Source organism: Perissodus microlepis, chromosome 12 (assembly GCF_051167445.1).
Source record: "Perissodus microlepis isolate ML-2025 ecotype Zambia chromosome 12, ASM5116744v1, whole genome shotgun sequence".
Taxonomy (NCBI): domain Eukaryota; kingdom Metazoa; phylum Chordata; class Actinopteri; order Cichliformes; family Cichlidae; genus Perissodus; species Perissodus microlepis.
In genome coordinates, this window is record NC_140472.1 from 8,563,872 (window position 1) to 8,591,835 (window position 27,964).

At 41.4% G+C, this 27,964-nt stretch overlaps 1 protein-coding gene across 7 annotated transcripts; it reads right to left on the reverse strand.

The window, feature by feature from the left end:
• Positions 1–1,311: 1,311 nt before the first annotated feature.
• pnpla7b (patatin-like phospholipase domain containing 7b) lies at positions 1,312–27,923 on the reverse strand. Of its 7 annotated transcripts, none has more exons than XM_084946238.1 (36): positions 27,850–27,895; positions 27,149–27,198; positions 23,971–24,103; positions 22,504–22,524; positions 21,228–21,315; positions 20,572–20,651; positions 18,004–18,098; positions 17,776–17,916; positions 17,282–17,441; positions 16,766–16,846; positions 16,488–16,616; positions 16,224–16,304; positions 15,238–15,358; positions 15,062–15,142; positions 14,483–14,559; positions 14,158–14,307; positions 13,891–13,968; positions 13,183–13,388; positions 12,959–13,090; positions 12,417–12,540; positions 12,113–12,302; positions 11,474–11,623; positions 11,229–11,292; positions 10,959–11,127; positions 10,446–10,628; positions 10,241–10,359; positions 8,303–8,459; positions 8,007–8,123; positions 7,807–7,876; positions 7,474–7,590; positions 6,285–6,433; positions 6,021–6,173; positions 5,816–5,932; positions 4,764–4,848; positions 4,466–4,605; positions 1,312–4,350 (listed from the first exon to the last, which is right to left on the reverse strand). In XM_084946238.1, the coding sequence occupies exons 4-36, from the start codon at positions 22,504–22,506 to the stop codon at positions 4,285–4,287; spliced, it is 3,873 nt and encodes a 1,290-aa protein (XP_084802364.1). In that variant the 5' UTR covers positions 22,507–22,524; positions 23,971–24,103; positions 27,149–27,198; positions 27,850–27,895; the 3' UTR covers positions 1,312–4,284. The 7 variants fall into 7 exon arrangements, with proteins under 7 accessions (XP_084802364.1, XP_084802365.1, XP_084802360.1 ...); XM_084946239.1 differs by lacking the exon at positions 27,850–27,895 and adding an exon at positions 27,810–27,825; XM_084946234.1 differs by lacking the exon at positions 23,971–24,103 and having other exon boundaries at positions 22,504–22,572; positions 27,850–27,923.
• Positions 27,924–27,964: the final 41 nt, after the last annotated feature.

Genomic DNA, 27,964 nt, shown 5'->3' on the forward strand with positions numbered 1-27,964 from the left:
TTAAAATCAAATAACAGAAAACAAGCAAGGCACTCAGTCTCTGATAAAAGTTGAAGTTAGCATTAAAAAAAGACAACTGTGTATCAACTCTGTCTTCATCAGGGTCAGGCAGAATGAAATACCAGCCGTGGGGCTTCTACCAGCACCCGAGTCAAGGTATACAACCCATAAGGAGACCTAAAATAAAACATAAACCCCAAATATGTCAAAAAGTCATAATGCACTACATAACACGAAGCTAAATTTTACATTTTCTACCTGCCTCAGTGAAGAGCATCAGAGCCATGCAGTGCTTCCATCCGTTTTTGTGACATTATTCAGATTATTAGGAAGAAATTGCCTGACATTTGTATGTTTCTCTGTGGTTGTGTTTTGCTTAGATTCCAACACAACAAACAAGTTTTTTTTTCTGATGATTTTTCTTCCTTTTGTTTTGTAGTTGAGTTCATGACTGAAAACAATGGTCAGTGCAAGTACCAGGAAGTGAGCCACTTTGTCACGTCTACAAATAAGTTTAGAGCTGTTGGCGAGGCATCTTCTGCTGAAGATGCAAATCATTCACACTCCCACTTCCCTTCCCCTCTAAAGCTGAATAATCACATGGTAACTTTAGGATTTCTATATTCCCCCGTCAGCAGATTTATAGATGAGAATCTTTTCTTGCTCTTGCCAGTCTTGTTGCAACTCCCATTTCTCAGTCACACTCCCCAGGCATGGAAACTTTGACATCTATTTATAGCTTCCCCTTATCTGCAGACATTAGTTAGATCCTCAGTTTGGTGCATAAAGTGTGCTCAATGCCTACTACAAAGTTTGAAGAGTTTGTGACTTTACATGATAATATCCACTTACATTCATCTATTAAGCTATATGATGACTTTAGGATATAGGTGGATGATCTTTTTTTTTCTTCTACAGCTAAATTTGGGCAAAATTGAGTTTTTGTAGTTGGCCCAAAAAGTCTAAATAAATTGGCGTGTAACAGGATACTTACTCTAATCCAAAACCCCACTGTGAGAATAGCAACAGAGACTAGAGATAAAAATGTCTCTCTCATATTGGCTTCTCTTCATAGGTTCCCTGTTGAATCCAGAAATGCTTTTAAAAGACTGTTCCTCACATAAAAGGTTTTGAATAATCAGGCCCCATCATATCCTAAAGATACAATATCTGAGATAAATAAAAAACTGAACTGAGTTGAAACAAATTTTTAGGCTCTCTGATATGATGAAACTCTGCAAGTTGAAGGCCTACACAATTCTATAGTTTATAAGTTTGTCGTGTGAACCAATAACCATCTGACAAAAAGCATATATTTCCAGTTTTATTTTGGAGATAGTAACAACATTTTATCTGCAGACTTATGCAGCATCACATCATTTTGGCGTTCAGACAGGCCACAGATTAAAGAAATAAACACACACAGTGTATTGACGATTTAACATTCAAAATCACTCTCCATAATTCTGTTTAAGGATGAAACATCACAACAAATGGAAAACAAAGATTTCAGTTATTCACATGCAATGTCATGGTAACTATTCCCTCTATGGAACTTTAACTTTTGTTTTCTTGTAAAACTTGGACAGTCAGTTGATATGAAATATTAATACACCACATAATAAACCACAGTGATTAAAAAGTACAAGCTTGGCTTTAAACTGCATAATGATCCATTATAGTGCAGGGCTAATGTTAGGTACTCATTTCCCAGACAGGGCAGGTAGTGCTGCTTGCAACTGCATGACAAACTACATAGTAAAACTCATTTACTCCAGACCTTAAAATTGAAGTTTGGTTGGTGTCAAGACAGGAGGCATAAAACAGGTAAGGCCCTTTAACAGCACAGTTGCATTGACCTGCACAGTCATACTGAAGAGCACATGTTCTGAATAGCATCGATGTTCTCTTCATCCCATTTAACTCGGCTGTCTCATGGTCACTGTTAGTGATATTAGCTACATTTGTGTTTTCCCTGCCACAACAAGGTAAATGGTGTGCTGTATACTTGGTTAGAAAAATTAGATTCTTGTTTTTAAAATTTAGATCATTTTACCATTAGTATTTTAGTAATATGTATGTATTATGAAGCATGCAGCAGTTAGCTTGTCAGTGACGGTCAAGCTGAAATGGTCATTTCTGATAGGTGCACAATGCGCTACTTTCAATTTGAGACAATGTTAATTCTTAAAAAAAAGAAAAAAAATCACACACTATGCAAATAAAAACTCAGTATGTATCAGCATGCATAATAAAATGTTCTCCAATGAATTGTACTAACAGAATATGAGACATAGTGCTTCTTTAAGACACCATTCTGAAATGGAAAGCACAGGAGGAATAATAATGATCCATTAGGCGTGGTTGGTGCTAGACTGGATCAGCCATGGGCATGTTCTCTTCTGCTGTGATTCAGGAACTGATGACGCTCTGCAGAGTTACAAATGTTGCACCATAATTACCCAACAAAAACGTGGGTGAGTTCCATACTGTCACAATGGCTGATGTTCGTATTAGGGCATGTCCAAAGTTCAAATGGTTTAGTGTATGTACAAGTAATTCCTAAGCCAAAAGCTCAGGATTCAGACTGCTCCAAATGCAAGCGAGAGGGACAGCCAATCAGAAGAAAGGTGCCTAAAAGGAGGAGGAAGTAAACTAAGTTGTTTCACAGAACCAGTGCTTTCACAGCACTGATTGAACAAACAAATCTCAGTGTCTGTGCCCACCAAAAAAGAGATAGATTAATAAAACTCTGAATATAGTCTCAGAGCTCACAGTCACCACCCTCAATATATTTGCTTTTTCTAACAGATACCCGAAAGCTTTCAAAACGGCAACAGATGTTTTTTATAAAAATAAGAAAGAATGAAAGTAATGACCAAAAATATAGTTTTGTTACAAAAAAAGTTTTTTTTAAGTAATTAAAAAGTGCAGTGTTTCTCTGAAATGTGGTGGGATGGCTTTAAAAAAAAACTGGAATAGTCAAACACATGTTTGGTTGGCACACTAAGGGGATTCTTTTTGAAAACTGGAACTGATAATAAACTTGATGAAAGACACACTATGTGAGAGAGTATAAAAAAAATTCCATGTGCATATACAGTGGGAAGTTGTGATGTGAGGATTTTTCTCAATAGGATTTTACAAGCAGTGACAGTGTTACTTTGTAGTCTGTCGTACACCCGTGTCAGACCAGGGCTTTCTCAAGACAGCCACTCCTCCAATTTGTGCCCTCCATGCCAACTCGCATGGAGTGTGACACAAGTACATGTGTCTATCCGTCCTTGGGCATGTCTATGGGCGACACGTGTGTAGTGTAAATGTAATCAACAACGTAATTTATCAGTGATGGCAGAGCAGAGCAGCCCACAGCCTTATCCCACCTAGCACCAACCAAGGGATTCCTGTGACAGTGAATCTGTGAAAACACCTCCCTTAAGTAGAATACAGTCATCATTAATACTTCCAACTTTAATGCCATGACATGTGAGGATATTGTTGGTCAGAACCATCTATAGCTACATTAATGATACATTCAATCATCAGCTACTTTGAATTATGCATTCAAGTTAGACAGAAAGTGGAACACAAGCTGAAAGGAGACATACACATTTGTAATCCTTCATGTAAAAAAACATACATTCAACATGTGATTGATGCACACACTGTCTGAAAGAGCTTATTACAGTCACTGTTAAGAGTGCATTTGGCACATGTGTGTGTGTGTGGACTGTACTTAAAGAGGAGAAATCCCTTTATTATTGGATGGAAATGAGGGTAACACTGTACTTGAAGTGTTCTGTAATCACATAACAGTTTTTAACTTGAATGTGTATAAAATAGAATACTGTATAGGACTGTATGGATCAGAACATCACGGCCGGAAGCAGCAAGGCGAAAGAGAACTGTCCCAGAAAGGGCTCGGTGTTTATCAAGTATTAGGTTTTGAAGACTGGTGGTGCAATTACACTGTCAGAGTCCGTGACGATAAAACAAGCTGAAACAAAACACACTGTTTTTTGTTTTTTTTAAGATGTATTCATTTCATTATTAAAACTTCTATTCTGCCAAACTGCCTAACTTTACAGCTGCTCCGACAGTAGGAGAGCATCGCATCAGCCCGAAGGAGACCACAACGGCAACTTGTGACTGTCTGAAGGCAGCATCGACTGTACCTTACTGAAGTGTTCAGTGAGCGTGTTATGTCGCTGCTCACTGGACCACAGCCAACACTGCACTGGAGAGTGAGCACTGTGCTCCAGTCATAGCACACCTGACAAGAAATCACAGAGGAGCACTTTGCAGGGGGTTCTTCAATCGGCGCCGAACTCTGACTGGAACGTCTTCATCCTGTTAAAAGATTTTTTTACATGTAACTTTTTATTTTTCTCATTTTTAAGTGTTTTGGAGGTCCAAACAAGCCAAATATTGACAAAGTTCATGTAAAGCTTGGTTTAATACACACAGTTTCAGCAGTATCTGCCGTCTCTTCCTCCTCCTCCTCCTCTGTGTGCTCACTACCGGGGGTGAACGCCTCATAGTCAGACAGTGCACTTTCCACCGCCTCTTCATCGTAGTCTGTCTGGTACTCATCAGAGAGTTCCTCTAGGCGGACAAAATCAGAGACGGCAGGAGAACCTTTCATTGATCAGGCTTTTAAATGAAGAGCAGATAAAAAGAAGCTAAAATAATAAATTATAGTATGGATTGTAATATGCGTTGTTCATGTAAGAAATCAGATTTCTAGTTTAGATTTTACTAACCCTCGATTAAAGCATTCTTGACGGGTTCAATTCTCGACACAATCTCTGCCAGGTCAGTGAAGGAGGCATTTGGACATGTGACCACCTGAAAGACAGAGCTCATCATTCCAGCGAAGACTTTAAGACCACCTTCACTGGATTCATACCGTCTGTGACTGCAGACTGTAGTACTCGACAGCCAAACACCAAAACAAATAATATAAGCAAATAAACATTCACTTTAGTCTATAGATACACTAAAATGTAATTATGAGCAATTTAAAAATAAATGCATATGTAAATAAATATTCACAAATAGAAAATTAAATAGTAATGCTGAATAAAACACTATAAATAATTAATGAGCTATGAACAGTGAATAAAATAATGCAGTAGAACAATATAACAACTCAGATCCAGAGTTTTAAAGATGACACGCAGCTCAGGGCTTAAAGGATTAAAGACCTTTAAAGTTTTTTATTTTGTCCCTCTGCTGGAGCCAAACAACAAAGTGCTTCAAAAAGTGCTCAAACTGAGTTTCTAAGAGTTTCTGAAAGAGAGAAACTGTTTTACTTTAGCCGCATGATTTGGTGATTAACAAGTAGCTTGAGTGACTGAAGGTTTGAATGTCAACATGAATGGTTGCCTCTCTCCAACGATGGACTATTGACCTGTTAGTCCAACGCAGGCTTTTTACCCTGTGACAGCTGTGACAGGCTCCAGCCCCACTCGTGACTATGAATTGGATAAAGAGTTAAAAAAAATGGATGAATGAAGGGAAAAGGATCACCATTAAACCTCTGATATCATAGGTAGGGTTTAACCGTCTCTGAAAACATACGATTAAAATTGCTTTACAGGAGAAAACATTTAACGTCTGTAAATCTGTATGCAGTTAGTTATGATGGACTATTAAACGTTACAGTCATACATGTGGTGAGCTGCTGTTTTATAGTACAGGGCCCTGGTTAGGTTACCTGTGTATCTGACACAAACTTATATAACAAGAGTAAGAATAAGAGTCAAACTTGATCGCAGCTGAACAATCTATTTGTATTGTTATTTACACTCACGTGACCAGTTTTGGTCTTGTGAAACTCCTCCTGATGTCGGTCCTTAAGCATACTGTCCACCACACCGCTGCGCTGCCACACATCAAACAGTGTCTTCCCATGCTGGTACCCCACCTCCTGCAGATAGTGAACCTCTCAGTGAGTTTGTGGGCCAGCAGATTAAATAGAATTAAATAAAACATGGAGGAAGAGAGGAGAAGCTCACAGCAATCTCATCGAACTTGCCAAACTCCAGTGTGCCGTAGCGGTCGATAGGCGGTCGGATGTACTCGCAGTAGTCACTGTCTTTGACCAGCTCCAGCTGCCGCACGCAGCAGACGTAAGCAAGCCGTGTTTGGATCTCTGCCATGTTCAGGACCTGGAGGGAAAGTTTGTTCAGTCTGACAGGGCTATGATGGCAGAACAAAGAGTGTTTAGTGGGCGTCATTCTGCCCACAGTTGACGTCAGGCTGTGGTAAAATCAAAGCACCTTGACTTTCTCAGCCAGTGGATTGAACCTCTTCCACAGCAACCACCAGCCATTCAGATAATCACCGTAGTTGGTCAGATTGGTCTCATCTCGACTTCCAACATCGATTGCGATCACAACCTTGGCACCCATGGAGCGAGCCACGTCAGCTAGATATCATGAGAGACACATTCTGATAACCAGTTTCCTCTTACAGCTAATAAATATAGTCAAAAATGTTTGTTTCTATTCTTCTTTGTGTATCTGCCAATCATATACGCCCCACTTTCGTCTTCTTAATATCTGTTGTTAAATGGTGGTCTGCATCTGCTTGCATCATAGCCATATTTTAATGACTGCTTATATATTCTGAATGACCATCCTCACTATGAAATAAGCACTTTTAGCTCTTCTCTCTCGAAGTCAGCTTTCTTCCAATCAGCTGTTGTTCATAAAAGGAAGACAGAAACATCAAGTGGGAGGGGCTTCTGTGCTCACAAACAGGGCTGTGTGTTTCAGATGACCATGTCTGTGCTCAGAGGCATCATACAGATCTAACAATATGATAAACATGTTTACAGAAATCATATGCTGATCTCATTATTAGAAAGTTTGGTCATGTTTACTATGAATGTAAATTAAGTCATTCAATATGTTGTTTTTTGGGGAGGGGGGTTTGATAAAGCGCAGAGTTAAGGGTAGATCAGGTGACCTTTAATCCTTCCTTATGGATTCAAGGTTATGCTGCAACAGGTTTAGGCTGCTAGGGGCTTCCCATGATGCACAGAGGGCTTCTTCTTCTCTCACTGTTTTTCCCCTCACTATGTGTTTACACACCACTTTTCATTTAATTGTTAGTTATTAATAATCTCTGGCTCTCCCCCACAGAGTGTCTTTTGTCCTGTCTCCCTCTTCTCGCCCCCAACTGGTCTGACTGATGGCCGCCCCTCCCTGAGCCTAATGTTCTGATGTGAGGTTTCTTCCTGTTAAAAAGGGAGTTTTTCCTTCCCACTGTCACCAAGTGCTTGCTCATAGAGACTGTCTGACTTTAAGGGTTTTCTCTGTTATTATTAGTGTGGATCCTTTACCTTACAAATACAGAGGACCTTGACATAACTATTCTTGTGAGTCAAACAGTGATCACCCCAGTTTACTTCAACTCGTACACAGCACGAGTAGAAAAGCTTACTACCCTCTCAGTGTTTCTCACCAGGTAGGTTGTTGATGTAACCTCCATCCATGAGCAGATGTCCATCTTTGGGATCACAGAGCGGTGGCAGGTAACCTGACAGAGACATGCTGGCCCGGACATACCGCCACAACGAACCTAATCAAGTAGGACAATCGTACAGTCACAAGTATGAAGTGTGTGAAAACACTCTCCACAAATTAATGATTAGGTTAAGTACAAAACATCTCACAATTAAATTAATATTTTCCCTTCTTTTTCCTCAGCTCCTTCTTAAAGAGCTGAGGAAAGAGTGGAGCTCCTTAAATGGTCAGAGTGCTTCTAGTACTAGAGGAAAAACGAGGTTTCCCACACCGTCAGTATGAACTCTCATAGCGGAAGCTGTGATATCTGTTGTAATGTTGAAATACGGTAACCACAGGTCCTGGCAGTGGAGAGGTTGGAAACAGAAAAAAAAACATAACACAGAAAGGCACGTGAGCTGTGACTTTGCAAGAAATGTGTTACATGCACATGATGCAAGCTGCTGGTGTTTGAAACGATCCTCTCCTTACCTCTATCTGTTTGTTCTTGAAGACTGAGCTAATGCTGGAGTTGAAGGAGGCTCCAGAAAACATGGAGGTAACTGGGTATGTCAGATCCAAGATCTTCTTAAAGTATGAAGTCATACCCTGAAGAAGAAAGTTTTAAAAAAGGGAAGTGAAGAAAAACACACCATGGTTGATAAAGAACAATTCAGCTTTTCACTTGGGTCTAAAGAAATCTGGAAGTGAAACTAGTGAAACTTCAGGGAGGTGAAACTCTTTAAAAATATCAGTGCAGGTGTCAGCAGAGTGTGTCATCCACACACCATGGCCCACTCGTGTGCCCGGACCCTCATTCGACTGATGCTCTTCTCCTCAGCATACAGTGCTCCCATGAACGAGCCAATGGAGGTGCCACCCACCATGTCCACAGGGATCCCCGCCTCGTTGAGTGCCCGCAGGATGCCCACCTGAGAGCAGCCTCTGAAACACATTCATTTAGACCATTTCTTTTCCTTTTCAGACATATACCAATATGTGCACAAGGAGTTCTACCAAAGTCCTGCACGCAGTGACTGAATGTAAAGTCCAAGGAGACAGTGCATCATATTGCATTTAACAAAATTTATATTTAATTGGTGATGATGGGAGACTTGAGGCAGGACATATTATGTGTCACTGCACAATTAAATTATCATGTGGATTTTTTTACTTACTGTTTTAAATGTATCTGCAAATACAGCTTTATTATAAAAAATATTAATGAAACATTAATTGTTAGCTTCTTCTTGGCTAAAGCTAGAATAAAGAAAGTGCTGGGAAACACAATCTACTAATAAAATGTACTATAAATATTCATAATATCTTGCTCAAATAGATATTTTATTTAGTTTCATATTTAGACTTTATATAAAAATATTTACACTAATAGGCGCAAAATATCGAGTTTTAGCTAATAAAGCAGAAACTGCCTATTCATGTTGGTGAAGCTACCAAAATAGGACACAACTGGCAATTTACTGGGCATGTTTAAGTGCTGATATAAAAATATTTCAGATGATTTTAAATGGAGCCAGAAAGATAGCAGTGCTCATCAGTTTTGGCAGGAAGCAACTTGGATAGCTCATTTTTATGTAAGCAAATGTGTTACTTTCAGGCCTTTTTCTTTCATCTCGCATCAGCATCAAGACTGTGTGATTATATATCACAAATGCTTGTTGGTTGTGTCCTACAAATGCTGTTCTCACAACAACTGCTATGCTTATGTTGAATTAATTTCAATATGCAACATATTTTTGTCAGGGTGTTAGCAATACACCGGTGCAAGAATTTGCAAATCATTTCGGAAGAAAAAATAGTTCCCAGGGTTCAGTTGAACTGCCAGTACTGATGCAGTAAAAGTACCAAATGTAACCACAAGTGCTTACATAGATGACACACAGCAAATACCTATGGCTAAGACTGGATCAACAGATTCAATAATAGGTCACATGTAAAAGCATTACTGCTGTAGTCATGTGATCATCGGGTGTCTCAGGTCCCTACCTTGCCAGAGCTCCAGGATAAGCCAGAGCGGTGAAAAAAGAAACAGATTCATCAAGAAAAAAAACAGTCATTACACAACAAGAAAAACACACAAAAAAAGAACTGTTCTGCTGATCTAATATTATAGTAAGAATAACTCAGGCGTCAGACGTATTCAAATCCTAATGTAGCAGTAACAGTAAGGTGTACCCAAAACTCTGGCGCAGATATTCCCAACCTTAGGAAGGCTCATATGGTAATCAACAAAATATCAATATGGTCTTATGTCCACCTGTAAAAACGTATCAGCACCTTGCTAACCAAATGTCTATATTTTCATTTACTTATCAGATGAGTTAGGGCAAAAAAAATCAAACTAAGAAAGAAAAACTGAGCAAACTAAATAAATAAATCCACACATTCGGTATACTGTGATTTTTTTTCCTCACTACCTTTCTGTATTCGCCTCTTCTGCTACATCAAACAAACATTTTGGCAGTGTGGACATATGCCATGTGTCCTTCCATGTAGCAGGTGAATTTGTGATTGAGTGGGGTTTTCTTGTTGAAGTAAGGAGAGTGGGTAGGGGCTGCAAGCAAGAGGTTGAGACCAGCGGCTGGCACTAATTTAGACATTTATATTTTCACGGATCTGAGCGCAAAAGTGCAGAACTTCAGTTAGCTGAACAAAGCCTTTTTAAGTGGTTAATCAATAAATATGTTCCCAAGCAGCAGAACTACCTTGCGCCCCCTCCACCTAGCACCAGGGCGATACTGTTTCCGGTCAAGATCCTGGCCAGGCGGGAGAAGTCGGAATGACGATCTGGACATTTTTCAAACACACGCTGGTATAACTCCCTCTGGAAAAAGCATTCACAGACACAGAAAAGAGATGTAGGCATTTGCTAACCAGGTCAGTGGTTAGTGAAGACTCTGTAGTCTGTACCAGCTTGGGTAAACTCCTCCTGGAGAACACCCTGCGGGGGCAACACAGATGATGGTGTCTGGAGATCCAGCTTCGCATGTTGAGCCACTCTGCCGTCCCTCTGGGTGGTGGGCCGTCCTCTCTGTGAAGCAGCACGAGTTGCTTCTGGGCTCGGACTGCACTACTCTCCAACATTCGCTCCAACTACACATGCAGAACATGAGCAGAGAGCTTTCACTCAGGTCGTTATGAATGCAATAAACACCTTTAACGCAGACTTGTATTTAAGTGTCACAAACAGATGTGGTTTCTACAACTTCTCTATGGTATCTATGTATCCAGGAGATGTTTCCTAAATAAAGAATTTCCCTCTGATTTCTCTTGAAATTCAACACAAGCATTATCTAAGGAGCTTGGAAAGAAAAGCGAATGAAAAGCTGTTGTAATTGGCTGGCTGTGGAATAGTAACATCTCCTGCAGCTTTAACTCACATTCTTCTCAAACTCTACAAAATAAGGTAATATTTACACTGACCTCGCCCACTGTGGGCTCCTGCTCACCCAGTCCCACAATGATGATGCAGTCAGCCTGGCGGATGCAGCGCTGGGTCCATGGTGTGAGGCTGGGATCAGACTGGTAGAGGACGATGCGATGGATGTCTTCCTGCTGGCCAAGCCAACTGGACAGGCGGTACTCGTGGACACTTGAGGTAGAAGCATGTCACTGCATTAAAGCTAGATCAACCTATGAAAAACTGCAGAAGTGAATTTCAACTACAGCTGTATTTATTTTTCCGTGATCTACCTGTCCAGAGCAGCAGAACCCAGGCGCTGTTTTATGTTGTCACTGGTCAGGAGTAAAGTGGGACCTGTAGAAAGACTTGCATTAAGTTGTTTAAACTTAACAGTATGCCCCCTTTTTAATAGCTAATAGCTAATAGTATCCCATATCAGTAATACTGGAATAATCAGTATTACTCCCTTCATCTGTTTTAATGGTGTGTGTGTGTGTGTGTGTGTGTGTGTGTGTGTGTGTGTGTGTGTGTGTACCAATGCCACAGAGCGCATGCTGTAGCTCCAGAGTGAATGCAGTGAGTGGAACCTCCTCGGACACAGGCAGGATGGCCACAGTGGACAGGTTGGAGACTGGGTTCCCAGCATCCCACTTGCTGGTAGGCGTGTGGAGACCCAAACTACGAGCTGAAGAGTTTCTGCCATTAGATATTTCACATATGCAATATAATCTTCTGTACATTGTTCATAGTGTTTCCAATATGAATTCCAGGGTTTCAAACGCTCATGCTTCTAGCATGTGACACAGGCTAGCACAATTCTCAGACACACTCACACACTATGCAAACTGATGCCACAGCAAAAAAATTTAATGGTCAAAGCCAATATTCTCCAAAAATGTATATAAAAATTTATAATCAAGACTTAAAACTCCACCCACGACCACCTACACCACGAATTTCTGATGTTTGATAGTTGAAAGTCAAAGAGGAGAAACTACAGAAACAGTAAAAAGATCGATCAGTTCACCTCAGCACTGATTCCTTTGTAACTCTACTGTTTCACCTCTGTAGAATAAAAGGATCATTCAGGACAACTTTGTACTGTTTTACAGTGAACCTTGTCTAAGTGGACCTAAACCACAAAACACACAAAGTAAAAACAATAAAAGATTACCAGCCAGGGGTCCAGTGACCTGTTGCATGTTGCCCAGAATCTTCTGCCCCAGCAGATGAATCAGCCTAGTGACAACCTGGGGATATCTCCTCTTGATCGAGTTCAGAGCTCCTTCAGGGAGCTTGGCCAGCTCCGAGTCCCTAACAGCATGGACTGTGGTGGCTCGGTTCATGTGGGTCAGGGCCTCAACCTGTTCAATCATGAAAGAGATGTTATGGTACAAAATATTGTTTTTCCACGTCTTTCGTTTTTTCTAAAACTTTCTCTCAAACTTAAACAGGAGGTCACAATTCTAACAACTCACCACACCAATTAGATCTCCGCGGCCATACTCCCCGGCAAGCTCTTTTTTCCCATCATCCTTTGCAATGACAGAGCGCAGTCGGCCACTGAGGACGATGAAGGTGCTGTCTGACTTGTCTCCCTGTCTAAAAGCAAACAGGCAATCATGTAAGAAAAAAAGTCCATCAATATAAATCACACATTTATAAGCTGTGATCATAAAGTTCCCACTTAAAGTTCCCACTTCATAGTCATCTGCTTTTAGTTCTGCTGCTATTCTCGGAGCTGTTATGACACCTTGCATGTGAGAACATCATGGAAATTCATGCTCTATTTCTCAAAATGAAATTCAACTTCATTGGCTGCTTTGTTTACACTGGATGACATTTAGTGCACACTGCAGAGTGGACTGAATGGGAATGTGAAGGCAAATTTTTAGGTGTTTTGACTCAATCACAATTAATAATTAAACTTAAAAGTGTTTCCATAGATTAAAGAAGTTTTTTGAATCGAAAGTAATTGCAGTTTATGTTGCCTGCACATTAACAGTTTTAGTAAAAGTACCTGTAGACGGCACGCCCAGCCTCCACAGCCATCCAGTCCAGGGCAAAGTCGATCTGTCTAACAAATGGCGACATCCTCTTCACCACAGTGTGAGCCACATTCAGCACCACCCTGGGCTCCTCGCGCATAATCCTGCAAAGTTTAAAATTAAGATGTATTTGAAGCCTGGCTGTGACACTGAGGCAAGCAAACAGCTGACGGCTTGTGCATGTGCTTGGCCATACTCATAGAAATGGGCCTTGGAAATGGAGAGGTAGGTGCAGTCTCGGTGCACTCGCACTGTGAAGATGAGGGGTTCCCCTGTGAGGACAGCCAGGTGACCCACCAACTCCCCGGGGTGAGTAACAAAAAGCAGGGTCTCCTCTTCGCGGTCTATCATACGCTGATAGACATGGAGCAGCCCTGAGATGACAAAGGCCACACTCACGTCCTGAAAAACATGTGGAGAAGAAAATGAGGTCATGTGACTTTTCACCAGTCAGTGGCATGAAACCAAAAAGGTGATAGTGCTGGATTTTCCTGCAGTTTCAGCAGCCTGATGCTCATTTGTTTCTGCTGACTCTCCCATGGTTTAAAACATATCCTCTTTAAAACTGAGCAACACATTCTTAAATCAGTATCAGCTGATGTGTTTGATCACCCCAGTTTTTAATATCCACAAGTACCCTGATTAAACGAGAAACAGTAAACGTCAAGAAAAGAAAGAAAACAGATGTGACAGAGAACCTTTAAGACCTGCATTTGTTTTATTAAACTGAGCTACTGAGACTAATAGCCAGTTAAATGTAAGAATATTACTTTGCTCCAATTACAATAAGCATTGGTAATCCAAAGCAAGCAGAAGAAGAAGAAACAGAAGGAGGCGAAGGAGAAGAAGCACAAGGAGGAGCAAGAGGAGGATGAGGATTCTTGTCCGTTGTCATTAAACTGACCTGGTCTCCCTGGTGGCCTACAACAGATCCAGCTTTGACCTGGCGAAGATTCACCCTCCCATCCAGCAGACTGGGGTCCTGACATGTGCAAAAAAAAAAAAAACACACAGAGGACAGTCTCAGAAGTAGCCAGGACTCAAATATACAACCACTGTGGGATTAATAAAGTTTATATTTTTGAATTTTACTGTTGCTAAAAACACGATCTCCTCATTTGTTTTCAGTTGACCTTTGGTGTAGTAATGTATCCTTTTCATTGTAAGCTACCTGTAATTGAATGACCTGCAGCAAATCCTTTTTAGCAGCTTGGAAAATGGCATTGACTTTATTATGGTAGACACTTCCTCCTCCTGCATCACTGTAATGGTACACAGCAGATGGAGTTTGCTGCACTGTCACACTCTTCTTTAGAATAGACTGAGGAGGTAAAGACAAAAAAACACAGTGTGTGAGAGATCCACACTCATTCTAGTAACTGTGTATGTGCATATATGGTGTGATGGGTGCACAGTTAGATGCCCTGTATGCCCAATGTTCAACATAAACCAGCAATTCCCTGAAAGTGTAACAAAGATAGTTTCTATCCAGAGACCTTGACAGGACTATGAGGCACCGTCTCCTCTTTGGCACCTGGAACGTATGTACTGTTGAAGTCAGGTGACATTTCCCCTGCAAAACACAAATTGTTTAAAATTTTGATAGAACGGTAGCAGTATAATGTCTTCGTAAGTGAATATCAGGCCCTTGTAGAGCAAAATTGAGTATTTTAGTCTAGATAACCCAAAATGTGATGTCCACATATGTGAAGGTCCTACGAGGTTAAGCCACAAGTTTGAACAGAGACTGGTTTAAACCCAAACTGACCGAAACCCAAATTAAGGAGAGCCTTAAAGTATTCTCCTGACTGTATCCTCAGTTAAAGTCAGCAGCACTGTATACAGTATATCATCATTTTGTATTTACCTGTATTTGTATTATTGATCTATCTATCGATCAATCGATAGCTATGTCTAATATTAACATTTGTTTGATGACCTGAAATCTTTAAATATGACAAATATGCAAAACAATAAACACTTATCATGGCACTGTCAAAAAAGCCAACAATTCCCTTACTTTTTTATAAGTATACATATATGTGTGTGTACAGTGACACTGCATGTATGTATACCTGTAACAGTAATCGGGTTGGAGAGGGAGCGGGATCTCTTGGTTTTTGATGTGGACATGGAAGAGAGGCTGGACTTTTCTGCTACATCAAAAAACAGATAACATCAGCAGCTTTACTTGATGCACATCGCTTACGTCTCATAGTGAACATATTGAGAAAATGCTGTTATTTCTGACCTGTGTCAGCTTTTTCAGAGCCCAGATCATCAGAGTGAGACTGCTGCCTGCGGAAACCTTTGTGTGGATGAGTCTCACACAGAACGTTTGCCACAGACACCAAGGAGATCGCTTGGCTCTCCTGATAAACACAAGTTAATCAACAAAGTCACCTTTTAATACAAGAATTTTCTTAAATGATCTGAAATCTTAAATCAATATTAGTAAGACTCAAACTTAAACTCTGATTTTGAGAAAAACTTTTCAAAAGCCCAAAACCATGTTTCTAATACTACAGATTTAATGGTTAGGCTACCTCTAGGAGTCTGCAGCTGATCAACCAACCTTAAAACCACCCCTATGTTTTGGATAAAGACATAGCTCTTGGGTAAAAAAAAATTAAAAAGTCAAAATTCAGATATTCTGATAGTATTCCCAAAATCTAAACTCTAGGTCGGTAACTTAGCAGCCTCGAAGAAAAATCAGGGGTCTCTTGAGATTATGGAGAACAATTGTTATATGCTGATATCATTAGGGTACTTGTCACTATCGATGATAACTCACACCTTGCAGGACAACTAAATATGTGCTCTGAAGAAAACACTTTGAAAAAACAAACATAAAAAGCTTTTGCAACAGAAAAGAATGGCAGAAAGAAAGATAATGCTCACATGACATGAGCAGAAAGCGCAAAGTACTTCTGTTAGCAAGATTACTTGGTTAAATGTGTCCTGTGGAGTTTTGTCTTTACCAATGGTAGTACTGTACAGTACCAGTCCTACCAAACGACCTGTTTGCGGATCACCAGACAGAATTTACTCAGTGTCTTTATATGTAAGCACTACTCTCTGTTTTGAGACAGTGTTTCATAACTGGAAAAAATGATGAGTTAATAAAAGAAGGCAACAACACAAGAGTGCGAGGAGAAATTATCCAATCAAAAACAGTTTTGCACTATTCATGTCACAGGTTACAGTCTGGAGTACTGGTAAATGAAAGAGCACTACCGGGTTGAAGAGCTCAGTGGTAAGGCCAAGGTAGTTGTGTAAGGCAAGAAATGTCACTCTCTGAAGCCGCACCATTATGATCTACAGGACAAGAAGGAAAGGTGACAGAGAAAATGTGGGTTTTTTTTAGCTGTACAGGGTGGATTCAGTTTAATCATCGCCCTGTGCTTTGCTGAATGCTATTTACTCGCGGAGAGCATACATACAGTATTTGCAGCCCAGCTAATAAATAATATGATTCATTTTTTTCTGTGGACACTTTACCTGGATGACACGAACCAGAGTTTCTGGATACTTCTCAAACACTGACTGAAAAGCTGCAGCTGGAAGACGCAGGACAGCTGAGGGAACTGCAGCTCTCGCAGATACTGTCTTATAAGGTGCTGGGTAACCCTGAAAATTAAATGATGCAGATCAGAGATGTTTCGCAGTAAAATGCTTTATGAAACCAAGAAATTGCTAATACAGAAAATGCAAAAAGAATTCCTCAATTAGCAGTGCAGTGAGAGATATATGAAGAGAGAGAGGGACCGCACACATACAGTGATGATGTCCAGGATGCTGAGCAAACTGTGAACACTGTCTCCAGGTAACACCTCCTTCACTACGGCATCGGTGCCATCCTGCAGTAATAAACACAGTGAGAACAGAACATCAGAACAGAAAAACAGCACACAAGAACCGAGCCAGTCACATAGATCAAGACATCCTGGTGAAGCTGAGCAACAGAATGGGGAAGGAAGGTGATTTAAATAACTTTGAACATGGCATGGTTGTTGGTGATAGATGGGCTGGTCTGACGATTTCAGAAACTGCTGCTCTACTGGTACTTTCCAGCACAACCATCTCTAGGCTTTACAAAGAGAGAAAGAAAATGTTCCATTCAATTGAATTCCTTTTTTTCAAGCTGGCATGATCAATCATTTTGACCTAACAGAAAGAAGCATTGGTACTCATCTGGAGTGTTAATAATCAAAAAGAATGTGGACCCCCCCCCAATCAATACTAGCCCTTTATATTCAGCTCATTTAACTGTATGAAGCTGCACGGGTGCTTACACTCTCGTGGATGCACAGCTCCAGGCGGCCATCTTGAACCACGTAAATGCTGTCATCAGTGTCACCGGGTCGGAAGAGTCCCTCTCCTTGGTGCAGCTGGATCAGCACCATGTGACGACACAGCTCCAAAAACAGAGGTTTCTCGAAGTGCCCGAGCACCCTGTGTGCGCACGGCATAGTTCTGTTACTGCTAGCTGGGATAATCATGCTACATATCAAATGAATATGCCTAATACTGATTGCGAAACCACAGATGAATCCTTACAATGACCTAGTCATTCTTTTCTGGTTTACAGATAACACTAAGTTGCATTTGAAGGTCCCCAAGACGGAATTGCATGGACACCAGGCTCACCCATTGAAATATAAATATAAAAATTGAGTGAATTATTCAAATTATTAATTTGACATTAACACTCATTAGCACTCTGTGAATCACTTTACTTTATGAGTTTGGTGCTGAATGAGGACCATTATGTATCAAGAGTACTGACCTGACATTTTTCAGCATGTACAGCACTTCAGAGGGTAAATGGGAGTTCTGCACGTCAAACTCAGTGAGGTCAGCCTCCAGCAGGCAGGGAGGAGGCTCCTTGGGCTGCAGGGTCGGGGGCTCCCTACGAATGCGCAGGATCCTAAAACAGACACACTTATCACACTTTGTTGCTGTTTTGCTTTTTTTTTTACACTATGTTTCTTCTTCTGTTTATACAGGGGCTCACTTGCGAGCTATAGAAAGAACTTTAGTCCTCTTCCTCACTCGCTGCCGCACGGCTGAGTTTGAGTTGGAAGCAGGCACCGAGGAAAGTGTCTGAACCTGCAACAGCAAGAAAGAGAAACATGATGCTACACAGAAGGCATTCTGATGATAATACACGTACCAGTATAGATGGATATAGATACTGTAAGGTATATGATTCTCTCTAGCAGCCATGCCTAATGACAAGGCTGTTAGCACCAGCTAAATTCCAGCACACTAATGTCTTTGTGATTTGTCATCACTAATCTGTCTGGACAGCATTCAGTTAAGATGACTATACGCTGCAGTCACAAAGGAAAAATCAACGACCATATCTTCCAGGTGGTATCGTGTAACCACTAACCATCCCTTTGTTATAACCTCCTATGATGCAATGTTAAAAGGTTTAGGTAAAAATACTCAAGTTAGAAGGTTGTTAGAAAAAAAATTTAAAGGTTTTGCCAATGAACTGGAAGTGCAAAAAACCCGGAGTGTCTCGATTTACTCACGCTTCTCTTCCACTTCCCTGTTTTCAGCATTTATAAGCCATTATTGCTTGTCACTGACTTTTGTCTTCTCTTTCTTGTAGTTTGTGTTTGCTTCTCTTTTCTCCCTCCTTCTTCCCTCTCATCCCCCAACGGGATTGTAGGAAACTGGAATTTTTCCTAGCAAGGTTTTGCCAAAGTGGCTACTTCCAAGCTAAAGAAATAAATAAAACTGATGCAAAAGTGCCAAAAACTACAGTTCCTAAACTAAGGCCACCTTCAAAAGAAATTAATTCCCATGGACAGTTTAAAAGATGTACACAGCTTCCAGGTGTGAAAAGTAAAGCTTTAAGACTGTATTATTTTTAAAGGCCTCAGTAATTGTGGCTGCAAAAACACTTCTGGTCCTAAAGAAAGATGCGGAAAAATGCCTCTTTTTCCAACCGCGTTTATGGTGTCAGTGACTCATTTTGGGTCACAATGAGTGAAACATCAAGTAAACTCAGTGCCAGAAGGATAGTTATCCAGGAAATGCTCAGGACAAGTCATTATCAAATGAGTGGGCGGTTCCACAGTCAGATCTGCCACTCACTAATTACATTAACCCTATAAGACCTACCATAGAACCAAGTCCACCAGAGCTTATCTTTATATTTTTACATGCTGTGGTGCCATTTTTGGGAGCATTTCAAGTTGCTATACATCAATACAACCGTTATAGCCCAAATTTTAATAATATGTATGCATTAAGTCCATAGTAACTACATAAATTGCAAAAAAGTGCAATAAAGTACAAAAAGATTGAAAATCGTTTTTGTTTTTTTCCCCATATATTTCTAGTTAGAGAAATTTAAGAGGTTTATCCCTCAAAACTGTAAATACAAAAAAGTTACACAAAATAGTTTCCCATCACAGGAAATTTATTTTGAGTGTCTTCATAGTTTTATTTTTGAGATACACCAATTTTTATATACTGTAAAGTATATTTTGCAAAGCTATATGTGGAAGGAAACCGTGACCTAGGGCAAGCTGATGGCATAAGATGTAAGTACAACTACTACAGTTTCATATGCCAAAAAAATCATTGCGCTAACTTATGTGGTTCCGGTTCTATGTGGATTTAAAAATAGTTACGCAAAACGATGCGGACACGCTCCGACCGGTTTTAAAGGGTTACATTTCAAGACAGCAAGATGGTGACAGCAAAAACTCTTACTCCCAGGATTCAAAACTGAATATGACAAACCAATGGATGATTGGTTGACTATACTGTCTGTTCTCCTGTCTATGACTATTCCCCATAAACCCTTGTGTTAAAATGCTTTAGTAACTAGCAGAGCCTGAGTCACTAAACTGAACATCTTGACTCTGTTTGTCCTGTTGGTGCCTACAGACGATTCAGCAAGTTTGTGCTTCAGTTTTAGTGGATGAACTTCGGGTATTTTTGGAATACACATGTTAGCTGATAAGTTAGTGCTCCACACTCTTGTACAATTACAGTCACTTTTAGCTCTGAAAAGCCTCACACTATGGTGGCCAAAACACTAATGGTGAGGCCTTGAAATACCTTGAAATGCAGAGTCCTGAATTGGGTAAGTAACATAATGGTGGCTATGTCCATCTTTTACATACAGTCTATGGTTTTGCCCAAGGTCTCTTCTGTTTCACTAAATGATTGCTTATAAGAGATTGAGGTTCTCTGTAACTTGTACAGCATATACATGACGTTGCAGACCTGCATTGAGGTTTTGTTTTTCTCTGTAAAATTTTCAGTTTTTTTAAGTATCATCAATTACTCAAAAAATGCTCAGTCCAACCTCAGCTAACATTTGTCACTCAGTAAAGACTTCTGCAAACTATTAGTGATCATGCAGTGAAGTATATAAAAATAGCATTCAAATGAGTCATCAAGATTCCTGAATAAGTTTGTTTCTTGCCATCATCTTTAGCTTGATTAATACAAGGAAAACAAAATATGATAACAGACAACAAAGACTGTGGATTATAAAACACACACAACAGAAGGGTGATGGTGCCCTCAAAGTGTGCATCAAGAAATAACTTACCTTTCTCATGATCTTTCGGCCGTAGAACATCACTTTGTCTCGCTTCCTAAAACGGTAGTGGGGGACCCCAGCCTCCTCCTCTAAAAGAACCACAAAACCTCTGTAAGATCTGTCTGTGCTCAGCACAGAGCAGGAAATCTAACTCTGCAATGTAACTGTTGATTTATAAAACACTGCTCCTTCAATAAGCACTGTCCAATAGTCTCAGGCTATCTGCTAAAGGTCACCTTACTGTCACATTTTTACTGCAACTCTGTTTAATTAAGTTATTTATGTATTTTAAATCAGGGCTGAAGACATACCATCATTGACTTGAATTACATTAACTTATGGACAGTTTGTCCACCTCTTTGTTTCAGTTGCACCTGTTTAATGTAACTAACCAAGACAGAAATAGTAGTACAAATAGTATTTAGTATCTAATAGTTTACATTCAAAACGTTTTATAAGCTATTTTTGCATTTAAACCTCACCCTGCAGTAATACTTTAACAACAAACATCAGCTAAAACAGTCATATCAATGGTAGACTAGAAAACTCTTATACTTAAACTATAAGGTTTATGACTCTGAGCTCTGCAACTTGTTCATCACTGAATATTTTTAGATGCACTGAAACAGCATGGGTTTGGGGTGTGCAGCCTGCAGAGAACTGACTTGATAGTTTGTATCGTCTGTAAAGGAGGAACACAACAACTCCAACGACAGACATCACCATCACTGCTCCGATCAGTACAGCTGTCCACTGGAAGAAATTTAAAAAAAAAACAGCATACCCAACATCAAAACACTTTCACTTGCACATTTGTGTACCTAAAAAAGTAAAAGCCAAAACACATTTTAAAAGTACTCCTTGTATATTCAAACCTTCAACTAAGGCTGTCAACAGAGTATTTAAAAAGCTTGTCTGTGTTGTAATGAGAAAATAAACAGCTTAAGTTAAAATAGGACCAAACCATACTTTCATGCAAGACCAACTTTTACCACAAGATGGTGCTGCTCCTTGTCAAACCCCACTGTGCCAGCGCCTGCTAGTCTGTCCTGAACTGGAAGTCCCACAGGACCTTAGCTCCACTGTTCTCAACCACCTTTAGTGGTGTCTCCCATCTGGACTTGGGGACTTCTTGTCCATATGTGGTACAGATGTTCCAGATTCTAGCCAACTGGTTGTGCCTCGGTGTTTGCGGTCTCAGCTTGCACCTTGCATCCTGCTGCTCTGTGTTCATCAGTTCCATGGCACCTTGCAGTCTAGAACCTGTCAGCTGTGATAGAGTCCTGCCTCCATTGATCTGATGCTTAGTGCCTGTTCTTGTGCTGCCATGATATAAAACCTCTATCCTTTTCTTTAGTCCCCCCATTTCTGGCCACTGGTAGGATTTCTTGATGTCTGCCACTTCTTCTCTCTGTCAATGGAACATCCCATGCAGAGGGATGTATTCGCAGATGCTCCGTGTTTCATCTTGGATTGTGGCTCTGACACTCCTTAACCCTCATTCAGCTGGCTTCTTATCACCTGATAGTTATAGATCTCTCTATCAACAGATCACTACATCAATCTACAGATGTATATATCTATGTATTGAAGGATCAATAGGTTGTAGCTTTTGTCTGTTAAACAGAATATTTGTCAGGCTAAATACTGCATTTTCTTATTACATGGGTGGACAATTTCCACTAGCAGGGGTGGTCTTTTACCAGAAAGTAAAACACCACCCCTGCTGGTGGAAATTCTTCTAAATTTAACTTATTCTGAATACAATGAGTACCTTTAAAGGAATATAAATAATATTTAAACATACAGTAATAACAGAAAGCATTCACACTTAGTCACTATTTGCATGAATTTACTTAATTCTTTCTTTTGTTTCCTTTCAGTTTTTTGTTATATATCGTTTAGTATATAAAGGCACACAAGCCAACTTCCACTGTTTACCATACTGGCTTCTGTCCGTTCCTCCACAAAAAGTTCCATCGTGGCCTTAAGCCTATCCAGCGGAACCAGCTTATGAAACATCAGAGACAACAGAAAGGAAATTAAATGACTCACAGCTGAAGGTGAGCCAGGGTGTGCATTCAGAAAAGAATCAGGGTTGGGAACAGTCAAGACAAGATTAAAATACAGTCTGTTTTCACACAAAAGATCTAACAGGCTGATAAAGCATTGCACAATATTCTATAATATATTAGTTGTAATTGAGAGCCACAGTGGAAAATATCTGTTAATTTCCAGCTCCGTGTTTTTATTCCTGGGGTCTATTAGACTTATTTTATAATTACCTCCCTGTTCATATTCGTACTGCCGAGTCTATTCAGTCTTTTAAATCACGTCTTAAAACTTATCTTTTTACTTTGGCCTTTGATTCTAACTAGTTGGCTATTCTAGCTTATTGTGTTGTTACCTATTGTTTGTTGTCCTGTTTTATTGTTTGTTTTAATTGTCTCATGTTTTTACTGACTGTGAAGCGCTATGGTCAACACTGTTGTTTTAATATGTGCTATGTAAATAAATTTTGATTTGATTTGAATTCTTAATTACTCTATGCTGGTCCTTTGTACAGCCCTACAGTTCAACCTCTAAAACAAATTGTTTTAAGTCATCCCCCATGAACTTTCTTCAGACTGAAATTATTTTTTTATTTGCTTTCTTGTTTCCATGTAACAACCCCTTAACTTCTTACTCAATGAAAGCAGACTAGGAGTAAGCCTTGAAGCTCTTTTCTGTCATATTTCAGGCCTTCTTATAGAACAAAATGACTTGGTGTGCATCAGATGTTAGTGAGGGTGATCTTTGACTATGTAGTTGCCCTTGGAAAAACTCATAAACTAACATACTGGTAGTCATCAAACCAGAACTTTATTTATATATACTGAGGTGTCAAAACTCTGTCATTAATGTTGTCTTTATGGGGGGAAAGACATAAACGATTTACTACTAGAGCATGTTTGCATGAAGCACAGCTCAAAATCATCCTCACCTTATGGTACATCTAATATTTTCTCTTATCTTATGCCCCTTAGTTCTTTTTATCTTCTGACTCAAGTAAGCCATTTGAACACGATGCACCACAGAATGCCAAATCATTCCTACCTGTGGAAATTAAACTCTTTATGGGTCTATCTGTGGGTTTAATCTTTACAACTCCTCCGGGATTATATTCACTTGTAATATCTTGTTTACAATATCTTGTTTACTTCTTTGTTGTACATGCATCACTTACTTTGTAATATTTTATTCAACATTGCTCTTTGAGGGCCTTATTATTTATATAGAAGATTTACATGCTCCATCTTTCATATTTGTATTTTAATTGAGCATCTATAACAAAACTATTTTCTCCTGGGGTTAATAAAGTATTCCAACAACTGCTCACACTGCAAAGCAAATACACCGGACAATTACATCCACGCTCTTTGGTTCTGTCCACCAGTTCAGAAATTTTGGCGTGAGATATGTGAAGACTTATCAAAGTGTCTGAAATGTAACATTCCAGCCTCCCCTTTAGTATGCTTGCTGGGCAACTTGGATGAGGTCACTGCAGAAATAAACACAGCCCACGTTGTTTTTACGGCCCTATGCATTGCCAAGAAAATGGTCCTCATTAACTGGAAAAATAAAAATAATCTTAATTCTAACCAATATAAAAACCATCTAATAGATCACATTAGTCTTGATACAACCTCTGCCATCACATTTGATCAATCCCTTTGGGCTCCTTTGATCGGCTTCATCACCTAGTGGGGGTGGGGGGTCATGGTTTGGTCCTGCCTTCGCTATTGTGGTTGATATGGGGGTAGGGACGGCCTTAGGGCGTCTGGGGAGTCCCTAGGGACGTTTCCCTGGAGGGCCTAACCCGGGGGATGTGGCCATGACCTGGTTAGGAGCTCTGGGGGCTCTTAGATGGTGTTTTCCTAGTGCCTGCGTACAGCGGAGATGGGGGAGGGTCTGTGCTGGCGGACGTTGGTTACTGGCTTGGTAGCCTGGCTGCCCCTGGGAGGGTCCGGGACGGGTGTGGAGGCTTGGGGGTCTGGGGGTGCTCCGCCCCCCGGTCTGGGGTGCTGGCTGGGCCTTGGGGGCTTGGGTCCTGGCTGTTGTGTCGCCGGAGCAGTGGGCGGGTGGGTGCAGGGGGGCTCAGCCCCAGTGCAGGGGACCTCTGGTGCATCGGCCCAACTAGGGGGCTCTCTAACTGGTGGGGAGGTTGTTATATCTTTGCAGGTGGTCTCCTCACTACAGGAGCTCACTCTGCAGGTGGGGGGAGAGATATAGGAGAGGTGGAGAATGAACTCAACCTGGATGTCTATTGTCTTGTGTAGTTTGGGAGATGATTGGATGATGGGGTGGGTGCAGTTTTCTCTGAGGTGGAGTCAGGTGGGCTGCCCCGGTCCGGATGGGCCTGGGCCCCCTTGCCCTGGTGGGTTCCACAGTGTGGGGGTGCCTACTGGGGTCAGCGGGGGAGCTGGCCCCAGGGAGGGGCCGCTTGCCCCTCCCTTTCTTCCCTCCCCATCCTCAGCTGCCTCCCTATTCCCGCTCTACCACACCCACTCCACACACGCAGGGCTTGGGGTGCAGGTATGTCACCAGGGTGCAGGAGAGGCACTCCCCCTCTGTCCCCTTCTGGCCGCCTGTGCCTCAATTTTATTCTGCAACCTAGACATCCACATTACTCACACTCTCACATAACACATACATATAGGGCCTTGGGGGTGGGCACGTTTTACAGCATCCAGAGGATGGTCGGTGTACTCCAACCCACCTCTGGCGCTGGTGCCCTACCCTCAATTTTAAATGCATTTAGACACTAAGGGTTTTTGGGAGGAGCCGTGCTGCTCTCTGAGAGGAAGCTAGTACCATGCTCTCCTGAGTTTTAAATGCACTTTAGAACAGCACACAGCAACACTACATATGAGCGGGCGTAGGGAGGTTTGAGGTCTTCACTCACCCCGGTTCTGTTAGCCGTCAGGGCTGGGGGGTTGGGAGGAGGTGCTGGCCGTCAGACTGGGGTCTGGGATGCGGGGCCTCCCTGCTACTGCAGATAAGGAGGTGGTCCGCTTGCCTCCACCCCAGAGAGAAGGGTTACATCTCCTGGGTCTAGGTGCGGCTTGCCCCTCTGAGGGCGGGGGTACCTGGACCTGGGATATAGAGTATGTTTGGGGAGTGCGACTGTCTGTGCAGTGTCTATTTGTGTCTGTCTACACGTTGGGTGAGTGCCGAGTATTTGGTTGTGCATATGGGGTGGGAATGCACGTTTGTGTCCGCGTGCGCCTGTTCGTCTGTGTCTATATGTCAGGTTGGGTCTTAGACTCAACCTCTCTGGGTACATCTCAGGCCCTCTAAAGTACGGAGGCCTATCTCCCCTCACCACACTCCCTGCCGGTGGCTGATGCCCTCAGACGTTGGTGTGTTGGTGGTCCTTGTCGTCTGGGGCTGGGCGCTCATGTATGTACCGGCTCACTCCTGGTGGCCGATTGGCGGGGCCTGGCGCCTGTGGCCCGGCTGGGACCTTCCGGGGGGTGGGATGCCCTCAGGCCTCTGGGCCTGAAGCTCGGTCCTCTCTGGCACAGCTGGCTGCCGGCAGAGCCCGTGGGCACGCCACTGCAACCCCCTCTGGCCTCTGCTCCGTAGCTGCTGGGTGACCTCTCGTTTGGGGCTCTACTCAGCTCTTCCCAGGAGGGTGGCACGGTTCCCCCCCTTTTGGTGGTCCTCCTCGGGTCCTTGTACTCTGGGGCCTCTGGATATCTGGGGCCTGGATCTCCTCCATACCTGCTTCATACCCTGGTGGACGGGGCTATGGCTCCCCACACTCCCTAGCAGATCGTTACATGGAGAAACCTTTGGAATACAAGCGTGCTGATCCACACAGGTGTGCACACAGGTGTACACACGGGTGTTCACAGACGCGGACTACACCTTTCTTGGCTGCTGCCTCAAAGCACATTGTGCGCTGTCTATCTTGCGTGCTGCACAATATCGTTTAATATTTAGTATCTACTGTTATCTACTGCTAGCTAGTTTATTGTGATGGTGCTGTTTTTTATTATGTTGCTCTTTTTTTTGTTTGCTTTCTCTTCTGTTTTTTTTTTTCTCCATACAGATGATCCAGGTGTTTTGTTTGTTTTTCTTTCTTTCTTCCCCCCCTTTCTCACCGTCTCTTCTCCCCTCTGGTTTTCTTTCTCTCCCTCTCTTTCTTTCATTCTTTCTCCCTGTCCTATCCCCCAGTCATGTCTGTCCCGTTTGTAGCAACCGAAAATAAAATAAATACATAATTATAATAAAGGTCAATCAAATGGACCGATATGGCAAGGCCATGATGATCCACTTGGTGAAATAAATCCGCTTGGCATCTTTCTTGGCCTTAAGACAACAATTCTGATGGCTAAAGATCCAAACGGGACACAAAAAAATAAAAAAAATAAAAAAAATAAAGTATTCTGATCTGACTGAGGTGAACAGCTACACTAAGTCTTTATAATGAGGTGCTGCAACTCTGCAGTGTAAATTATCATTCAATTAGCAGAGGGAATTTTTTTACCTAGCTTTAAGGACATAAGACTTAGACACTGAAGTTTAACAAACGACTTACTGGATTACTGGACTTATTGCAGAGCTCCTCTTCATCATTGTCTTCCATGCCTATTTTAAAAAGAAAGAAAGAAAAGGCCACCCTAAAACAATGTTTGAAAACTTTGCAAAACCTAACCTTTCATGTGACTCTTTACTCATTAAATCTTTGTTCTCGCCAGCTGATCGAAACGAGGTCACAGAGCAGAAATCTGGGTTAAAGATCACCTCCAGCTCTCACTGACTGTTGGTAACCAGACACTCCCTCCCGCGCTGACACACTGCAACCCTGCCGCATGCGTATCTATATCTGAATTAGTACAAAGCTCGACATGGGGAAAGACAACGTTTTCACTTTGTTTACTAAACTTACTTCTCGCTTATTTGCTTGTCATCATATAAAAGATCCAAATACAACACGGATCATAACGAGGCTGATCCTGGTTGACGGGATTCCAACGTAATATGGAAACAGCGTCTACCTACAGCTCCAACCTTACCTTTAATATCACATTTAACTTTAACTGTAAAGTTGTAATTCTCATTTTTGCATGTTTATATGTGTGTGTAGCTCTGTTCCGTTACCCAAGAGGACAATGGAGTGGAAAAGAAACACTAAACTAGTAGGTCTGCGCTGACAGAGTCCCTCGGTGATAAACCGCAAGATACAATCTCTAGCTTACCTTTTTAGACTAAAGTCAAGCAAAGAATGTTGCCATGTACCTTTCTTATGCCAAAGTTTTTACGTTTACGTGCTTTCCAGTTCTTTGGAAAAAGCAATCTAAATGTCCTGTCATACCTATCAAAATAAAACCTCTCTTAACAAAAGGCTACAGCA

Coding starts and splice junctions, on each gene's coding strand:
- pnpla7b (XM_084946234.1), bottom strand. CDS start 27,196: ATGGAAGACAATGATGAAGAGGAGCTCTGCAATAAGTCCAGTAATCCA. Junction 11,293..11,473: donor GCATGCGCTCTGTGGCATTG/GTACACACACAC, acceptor GTCTTTCTACAG/GTCCCACTTTACTCCTGACC. Junction 10,360..10,445: donor GGAGGAGTTTACCCAAGCTG/GTACAGACTACA, acceptor TGCTTTTTCCAG/AGGGAGTTATACCAGCGTGT.